The 9,972-nt window shown below is 37.8% G+C and overlaps 1 protein-coding gene across 1 annotated transcript; it reads left to right on the plus strand.

Annotated features, from left to right (window-relative positions):
- Window positions 1-2,326: 2,326 nt before the first annotated feature.
- On the plus strand, window positions 2,327-5,352 carry MORN2 (MORN repeat containing 2). The gene is made up of 4 exons (XM_082672492.1): window positions 2,327-2,340; window positions 2,768-2,874; window positions 3,594-3,730; window positions 5,133-5,352. Exons 3-4 carry the CDS (start codon window positions 3,594-3,596, stop codon window positions 5,233-5,235), a joined length of 240 nt encoding a protein of 79 aa, XP_082528618.1. The 5' UTR covers window positions 2,327-2,340; window positions 2,768-2,874; the 3' UTR covers window positions 5,236-5,352.
- Window positions 5,353-9,972: the final 4,620 nt, after the last annotated feature.

Consider the following 9,972-nt stretch of genomic DNA (forward strand, 5'->3'; position numbering starts at 1 on the left):
GCGCCTTCTGATTCGCTCAACCTCGGGCCTTTGCCTATTCGCTTCCGGGTGAGAGGTGCCTGGTCGCCCTAGCAACCAAGTCGCAGTCTGCGCTGAGCTACTGTTTCCTTCCCTCCAGGCCACAGAGCTGGCGGCCCAGGGGGAATCGCAGAGTCCAGAAAATCTCTCCAGCACCCCTTTGTCAAGTGAGTGTCCCATCCTCCCAACGCCCCTTTAAGTAGAGCTCGCACTGAGCCGGAGCCGGCCCCTGGCAACTCCGGTACAGGTGTGACATATTTCCTGAGCGTGGTGGGATGGGGGCGCGGAGAACCCGTGCTGTGGGAATCTGGAGACCTGGATTCTAGCTCTCATTCGGCCGTCGATTCGCTGTTGTGACACCTTAGGGAAGTGCCAACGTCTCTGGTTTCAGTTTCCTCTCTGTTGCCAGTCTCGATCTCTTTGGTTCCCTCCCTCTAGCTCTAACAGTCCAAAGTTTCGGATGTGGAACCATTTAAGGGCAATTGAAATAGTTCGGTTTCTTGTATGATCACGTTTAGTAAGGCTTTAGCGAATGCTTCCCAAGTGCCACTCATTCACTAAACTTTCAGTTCCTACCAGTTAGTACTAAGCACTGAGCTGGACACTAGGGTGGGAAAAGAGATTTAACTAATCCGTGATCCTGACCCAGAGGAGTGGAGTGTGAGAAGGGACTCCGGCACAAAAGCGTTATTTTAATAGGGCCCTAAGTACTACATTAGGGATAGACCTCCTGGGGGCTCCTGGAGGAGACTGGGGGTGAGGGGAGATATGAAAGGCCTTGTCAGGTGATATCTGTTTTCCTTTATGCCTCTTTCCGGGAAAAATTTTCAACCTTGTGTTCCAGTTCACTAATTTACTTTTCAACGGTATTCATTCTGCTATTCAGCCCTTCTAAAGAGGTTTATTTCAACAATTACATTATTCATTTCCTAGATTGCTAATTATTTTTTCATAAGCATCTGCTCCTGTCTCAAGGCTGCTATACCCTCCCTTTCTCTCTGATGATGTTTAAGTCTTCTGCCTATTGTGTTATTAACTCTGTTTCCTCAGAGGGGATGAGCTTCCAGCCTTTCTCAACTGGCACTCATTAATTTTTCAATTAAAAAGATCAGTTCTCTTGTCCCATCCACAGAGATTCTGATTCAGCAGTGTGGAAGGGCGTAGGAACTTGTAAAGCATCCCAGATGATTCTAATGGATGGCCACACTTTGAGTAACATTCTAGTAGACTATTGTCCTAGAAGTTATAGTTTACTTATCTTCACATACGTTTTCTTCAGTATTGGCAAAAATTAGTTGCTAATGTTTTAGTCCACTAAATGTCCCAGGGCCCTGAGGCATCGATTCCACCCCTCCCCCACCCCCCAGGCCTGCGGTTGTCTTTGTCCCTTTTTCACCTGGTCTCCATTCCAATCTCATTCTGTTTGGACCCCACTCCCTCCCCCACCCCTTCTCACTTACTGTCTTTCTTTATTTTCTATTTCCTTCCACTGCCAAATCAGAGATTGCTCACTCTACCTTACCTCTGTGGGACAATCAATAGATCATGTACCCAAGAGAAATAAAAACATATGTCCACACAAAAAATTATACATGAATGTTCATAGCATTATTCATAACAGCCAAAACTGGAAACAACCCAACTGGCCATCAACTGATGAATAGATAAACAAAATGCGTTATTTTTGTAGCATGGACTATTCGGCAATAAAAAGTGGTGAAATACTGATACATGCTACAACATGGATGAACCTTGAAGCTAAGTAAAAGAAGCTAATCACAAAGGACCACATATTGTATGATTCCATTTCTATGAACTATCTAGAATACACCAGTACATAGAGACAGAGAGTAGATTAGTGGTTGCCAGGGGTTGGGTGAGTTTTAGGGTAATGGAGAGTAACTGCTAATATGTACAGGATTTCTTTTGGGGGTGATTAAAATATTGAAAAATTAGATTGTGGTGACAGTTACACAACTCTGAGTATGCTAAAAAATGAATTTTGTATACTTTTAAAGGGTAACTTTGGTGGTATGTGAATTATATATTAATAAAGCTGTTATAATAAACAAGTAAAAATTGATCATCTAGACAAAATCATTTATTTCCCCAGGACCCTACACTAGACTATGGAAATGCCATGTAATCATGATATGCTTGTGATCATATGAAGTGAGTCTATTTGGTTAGCTCTTAAAGCAAATATGTTATAGGTCTTATGATGTAAAAATATTTAAGCTTATGTGACTTTTCTGAAATCTTTTAAAACAGCTCCAGAAGTATTTAAGATAAACTTTATATTTCCAAATGGAGACAAGTATGGTAAGCATACATTTCAATTACTTTTTTCTATACAGACTAAAATTAAGTAGATTAAGGGTACAAAACTGAGACTGTTACACTTTATAAAACTACTACTGAGATATTAACTCCATTAAATAAAATAACATAGAAATACTAATGGAGGAACAGATTTTAAATCTAAACTCTAATGTTAAGTATAGACAGTGTGCCTTGGAAAGCTATGGGAGGGCCATAGCCATATGTCAATCTTCTGGGCCCTTGAGTGTCAATGATTACAAGACATTGGTCCACAGAGCTCCTCATCTCTGGTCTCATCAATTTCAGTGCTAGGAAGCCAAAGAGACCCATAGGGGATGCAGTTCTGATTAAACCTGAACATAAATATTTTATTACTTAGTCAAACAGGGTTCCCTTTTATAATCTTCAGTATTTCTCTCTTGTTTAGATGGGGATTGTACAAGAACATCTTCTGGAATATTTGAGAGAAATGGCATAGGTATTCATACCACTCCTAATGGGATTGTCTACACAGGAAGCTGGAAAGATGACAAGGTATTATTGTTGTTTTGAGCAGTGGATAAGTAACTCTATTGGTTAAATGATTCCAGGCATTTCACCATTAATCAAAAAACACATACGAGTAGACCATGCAATAAAAATAAAAAATGATTATATTTAACATATATGAACATAAGAATAGTATTAAACTCAGGCAGAGAGCTAATTATCATCATCTTTCTTATTTCCTATTCATTGAGCAAAGTGAACTCATTACATACTTTTCTCATTGAATCCTCATAGCAGCCTCATGAGTCAGATACCATTAATGTTCCTATTTTACAATTGAGGGAAATCAGGCTCAGATTTCTTGCCCAGCTAGTAAGTGATGAAACAAAAATGTGTTCTCAGGTCTGCCTGAATACAAATTTTTGTTCTTAACAACTTCTTTGTGCCATTTCTGGGCTAACTAAACTGGTTGTCCTTTAAGCTTTTTGATATAGTCAAGGTATCTTGAGGACTCCTGTTATTATCATCATGGACCCCCAAGATGTTCAAGTGCCCCAGATCAGAAACATTGACTTGGTGAGCTTCACAGAAAGATACATACAAAGGACTGTGATAAAATGTTATCTTATTTTTGTGAAAATAAAGGATGATACAATGATAGATTAAATAATAACAAAGTAGATGATAGACATATGTGTACATTTTTGAAATGTTCTAGGGAACTGAAGATTAGTTACTGAGGTAATTTCCTTTGTTACAAACAGATGAATGGTTTTGGAAGACTTGAGCATTTTTCAGGAGCAGTATATGAAGGAAACTTTAAGGACAATATGTTTCATGGACTGGGGACTTATACATTCCCAACTGGGGCAAAGTACACTGGAAATTTCAATGAAAATAGGTAAGTTTAAAATAAAATGTCATTGTAGTTCTAAAAGTCTTTTCAGGCACATTCGCTTAAAAACTTAGTTAATGCTAAATTTCTTTTGTAATGTATTTAGTTAAAATATATTTATAATATATTTTGGAAAATTTGGGTTATATGTTGGGGAAAAAAATGTTATAAGAGAGGCTAAGGCCATCATGAGCCTCCAAAAGAAAATATCGTTCTTGGTGATAATCTATTAGACTTTTCATTTATTTCCTCTTGACTTCTGTTCCTATAGAACTTTTTGCAGTCATATTGGAAATGGAAAGCTTGTTGCAATTATTGAGAATATTTAGGCCAAAAATTATTTTCACTTGAAATATCTTGATAAACTTTTTTTTTTAGTTTTAAATTTTATTTTTTCTTCCAGTTTGAGATATAATTGGCATACACCGCTGTACAAATTCAAGGTATACAGCATAATGATTCGACTTACATACATCATGAAGTGATTACCACAATAAATTTAGTGAACATTCATCATCTCACATTGACACAAAATAAAAGAAAAAGAAAAAAATATTTTTCCTTGTGATGAGAACTAAGGATTTTCTCTCTTAACAACTTTTACATATAACATACAGCAGTGTTAATTATATTTATCATGTTGTACATCACATCCCTAGTACTTTATTTATCTTGTAACTGGAAGTTTGTACCTTTTGACCACCTTCCTCCAAATCCCTACCCCTACCCTCCACCATGTATCTTCCCAAGCTTAATCCTCACACCAAATACCATGCCGTGTCATCCAGAGGTTCATGGTTCATTTATAACTACTCCTTTATTATTTCCAGAATTGAAAATGCAACCTAATTTTTATGAAGTGGTTGATACATATTGAGGAGGGTAGAAAGTGTTCACCTATTCTGATGCCAAGTCTATGATGACAACATGTAAACTTTTCCCACTGATGTTAATAAAGGGAGAAAACTCTAACCCATGGGATAAAGGTCTGTTTGGTTATGTGAAGTGCATTTTCACCACTCTGAAGAGTCCAGAAAACACCAGCATAGAGCATAGCACCTCAAACATAGTTGAAGGTCAATAAACATTGGTTGAATAAATGAATGAACTAATTAAGCCAGATAACCAATATAAACTTTTCACTTTTTTGACTGTTTTGGTCTAAACTAAGCATATGTAATCCTAAAATCTTAGACACCAAAATTTGTATAATGACAATATTTGTTTGGAATAGTAATTTCTTTTTTTGTTTGTAGGATGTGAAAGCAGGATGTCAGGTTTTAGAACAAAATTTGATAATGGAAAGATATAATTCTTCAGACATAGTATATAATATACTGGACAATCATATCTGGACCATAAAGTTTTGGTCTTGGTTAATGAACACACTTATTTTTTACTATTGCAGGGTGGAAGGTGAAGGACAATACACTGATATCCACGGACTCGAATGGTGTGGTAACTTTCATTTCACAGCTGCTCCAGGCCTGAGGCTAAAGCTCCACATGTAGATATTCTGCATTGAAGTTTTAATGTGGTAATTGCAGCTTTTAGTTGTAAGGAAAACAGCTAAATGTCATCTGCAGTAACTTCATACACTACCTATATATTGTAATTTTGCCAATAAAACCATCACTCATTTATGCTTTTTTGAACTTTCTTTTGATCATCTTATAATTAGTTTAAAATAAATTATGTAGGGACTGCCTTGGCGGTCCAGTGGTTAAGACTCCGTGCTTCCACTGCAGGGGGCACAGGTTCAATACCTGGTCTGGGAACTAAGATCCTGCATGCCACACGGTGTGGCCAAAAAAGGGGGGGGGGGTAAAGAAAGAAAAGAAATTAACGTGATTCAATTGAGAGTTTGCTTATTTTAAGAAAAACTATGCAGATCTTGACAAAGTCAATTTCCAATCCTGTGCCTGAGTTTTGTCATCTTTAAAAAGTATATCTGGGCTTCCCTAGTAGTGCAGTGGTTAAGAATCCACCTGCCAACGCAAGGAACAAGGGTTTGAGCCCTGGTCTGGGAAAATCCCACATGCCGCGGAGCAGCTAAGCTCGTGCACCCCAACTACTGAGCCTGTGCTCTAGAGCCCGTGAGCCACAACTACTGAAGCCCGCGCGCCTAGAGCCCGTGCTCCGCAGCAAGAGAAGCCACTGCGATGAGAAGCCCGTGCACCGCAACGAAGAGTAACCCCCGCTTCCTCAACCAGAGAAAGCCCACGCGCAGCAATGAAGACCCAACGCAGCCAAAAATAAAATAAATGTGTGTGTGTATATATATATATATATATATATATATATATATATATATATATATATATATATATATATATATAAAGTAGGGCTTCCCTGGTGGTGCAGTGGTTGAGAGTCCGCCTGCCGATGCAGGGGACACGGGTTCGTGCCCCGGTCCAGGAAGATCCCACATGCCATGGAGCGGCTACGCCCGTGAACCATGGCCGCTGAGCCTGCTCATCCCGAGCCTGTGCTCCACAACGGGAGAGGCCACAACAGTGAGAGGCCCGCATACCGCAAAAAAAAAAAAAAAAAAAAAAGTATATCTGTGTGTTAAAGGAAACTATCAAGAAAATGAAAGAACAATCCACAGAATAGGAGAAAACATTTGCAAATCATATATCTGGTAAAGGTTTAGTTTTCAGTATACAGAACTCATATATAAATATATATAAATAAAAAGACAACCCAGTTTAAATATGGACAAAGGATTTGCATAGACATTTCTTCAGAGAAGATATACAAATGTCTGATAAGCAAACGAAAGATGTTCAACATTATTACTCTTTAGGGAAATGCAAATTAAACCCACAATAAGATACCACTTCCCAGGACTTCCCTGGTGGCGTAGTGGTTAAGACTCTGTGCTGCGAATGCAGGGGGCTTGGGTTCGATCCCTGGTCAGAGAACTAGATCCCATGTGCATGCTGCAACTAAGAGTGCACATGGCACAACAAAGGAGCCTGCCTACCACAACTAAGGAGCCCATGTGCCACAACTAAGGAGCCTGCCTGCCACAACTAAGACCTGGCACAACCAAATAAATAAATATTAAAAAAAAATACCACTTCCCAATCTCTAGGATGGCTATATTTAAAAAGACATAATAACAGAGATTGGCAAGGATGTGGAGAAATTGGAAACCCCAAATATTTCTGGTGGGAATGAAAAATGGTACAGCTGCTGAGGAAAACAGTTTCTCAAAAAGTTGACATAGGACTTCCCTGGTGGCGCAGTGGTTAAGAATCTGCCTGCCAATGCAGCGGACACAGGTTCAAGCCCTGGTCCGGGAAGATCCCACATGCCGTGGAGCAACAAAGCCCGGGCACCACAACTACTGAGCCTGCGCTCTAGAGCCTGCGAGCCACAACTACTGAAGCCCGCGTGCCACAACTACTGAAGCCTGCGTGCCGAGAGCCCGTGCTCTGCAACAAGAGAAGCCACCACGATGTGAAGCCCACACGCTGCAACGAAGAGTAGCCCCCGCTCACCGCAACCAGAGAAAGCCCGTGTGCAGCAACAAAGACCCAACGCAGCAATAATAAAATATAAAATGAATAAATAAATCTTTAAAGAAAAAAAAAATTGACATAAAATTACCATATGTCCCAGCAATTCCTAAGTATGCACCCAAGAAAATTGACTTGTATACAAATATTTATAACAGCACTATTCATACCAGCCCAATACTGAAAACCCAGATGTCCATCGACTGATGAATGGATAAATAAAATGTGATATATCTGTACAATGGAATGTTATTCAGCCATAAAAAGGAATGAAGTATTGACACATGCTCTAACACAAATCAACCTTGAAAACATTGTACTAAGTGAAAGAAGCCAGTCACAAAAGGCCACATATTATACGGCCTTTTCTGTGAAATGTCCGGAATAGGCAAATCCATAGAGACAGGAAGTAGATTAGTGGTTGCCAGGGAGGAGGAGTTCAGAGGCATGGGACTTCTCTTTGGGGTGATGCAAACGTTCTAGAATTAGTGGTTGCACAACTTGTGAACATGAAAAACCTCTGCATTGTTCATATTAAAAGGGCAAATTTTATGTATGTTATGTGTAGGGGAGCAAAATTTGCCACCCCAAAATATGTCTCTCTGGCATGAGGATTAATTTAGGGAGATTATTTTTAAGAAACAGAAGACTCCTGAAGTCTTTCTTTTTACCTCCCCCCTGAGCTGCCTAAAGAGTTTAGATAAAGGACCTCTTCCCAGAATAGAGGTATCTGCAAACAATTTAGGCTAGGTGTGGCCGGGGAAGCTGAGCAGGGCCTAGAGATCAGAGTCCACTCTGTAGGGCCCAACAAACAATTGTTTACCAAGCGTTTGCATTTGCGTTTCCATCTCCACTTGAACTGCCCTCCTTTGAAGTCCCAAACCACTACCCTCAACATCCTCTTTTGTCTTTAGCTGATATGGTTTTTAAGGGAGGGCTTTGGCCATTTTAGTGAGCTGTTCAGTTTTCCTGATTCCCTCTCACATTATTAAACTTTTGTTTGATTTTCTCCTGTTAATCTGTCTCATGTCAAATTCATTGTAATTCTTAGACCAGCCAGAAGAATCTAGAAGGGTAGAGGAAAATTTCTCTCTGACATAGGTGAGTTATACCTCAATTTTTAAAAAGTATATCAGTGTGTGCTCATATATTCTATGCCTAAAAAGCTTCTTTACCTTTTAGATAACATAATTTTGAAATTACCAAAGCAGTACATGACAGCCACATATTAAAATTACAATAAAGACCCTAGTGTTTTTACTGAAACTATTTCTCCAAAACTGACCCCCCGCAAGATGGTGCATGTAATAGATAACTTCCATATTATATAATATTTCTTCCCTCAAAATCTTGTGAAAATTTGTATTTCTCAATATATCATTGCTAAATCCTTTTTTATTTTTTGTTGTACTACTATAAATTTGGGTTGAGATGTCTTTTAAAATGTTGAGATTAAAATAGTATTTTTTATAGCTTCTCATGATAATAACTTTGTATTTAATTTCAAAAGACCCTATTTATAAGTGTTCAAAGATACATTTTAACAATTAGACATTTTGGATATGTTGCTTAGTATTAACTGGTATGGCTTTAGAATTAAATACTTTTATTGTACTGGAATTTATAAGGAGATAAATACTGGGCAAGTTAAGGTAAGGTGAGAGGATGTTTTCAGAGACCAGGACATATAATGCAAATTCAAAACTTCTGGAAAATATAGAAATATCTGCTTTACTGAAAACTAAATTTTCCCCAATATTTTTCTTCAAATTATTTAAGGTAGCAAGATATATACTTTGCTTTTAAACTATTTAACTTTTATTGACATATAAGTAACTTTTCAATGCTCAAGTCTCCAGTTTTCTAAGATACTAAAGTCATTCCTCTTAAACAGTTTTCTTTCTTTTACTCCTTGAAACTAAATGCAGTTCAGTTATTTGATTAGTTGATGCTAGAATTTGACCTGGAGCTTATATAATTAGACGAGACACTAGTTTTCCTCATTTAAAAGCCTAGTTAGCATATGACAGTCTCGTTTCCGGGGAAGTCAAACCTCTACTGCTTCTTTTTATAACATTTAAGTTAATTCAGAATCCAGATAAGCCTTGATCTGAGGACGATATAACCACAGCAAGCAACATGGGGTAAGTATGTGCTCTTATGTACTTTGAGAGGCATTGAGAGGGCAAATATTTTCATAAGAGAAGAAATCCCATAAATCCTTACTAATTTAGATTCAATATATGCTAACTTTTATTTAAGGAAGTCATTTAAAGAAATTACTTTTTATTCAAAGTTAAAACAATTTGTAAAATATTCATTCATTTTCTTGCTTAATTTTTGTATGATGTCATAATCTGTCTTTAAAGGTTGTTAACTAATGAAACATTTAGACTGAAGAGTTTTGCCTATTTACATATTTAGTTGAAGCTGAATTAAAATTTGAGAGTAATCTTAAAGAAAGGACGACTGAATGCTTGTTTTACATGGCAGATAAATCCAATATGTGTATGCCTCTTCGGGATTAAGAATAAAGAATGGAAAAGATTAGGAATGGAAGGAGGTTAATTTATGACTTTTGTAACACAGAAAAGGGATAGAGAATTCTATCAGAGTTTACTCCTCTATGTACAGAAAAATACGTGCTAATTAGTTACATAGGAACATTAGTGAGAATTCTAAATCCTTTGCAGGGGTTTTGGGAGCATGATGAGAAGAATT

Source organism: Grampus griseus, assembly GCF_964374135.1.
Source record: "Grampus griseus genome assembly, chromosome: 15".
Classification (NCBI taxonomy): Eukaryota; Metazoa; Chordata; class Mammalia; order Artiodactyla; family Delphinidae; genus Grampus; species Grampus griseus.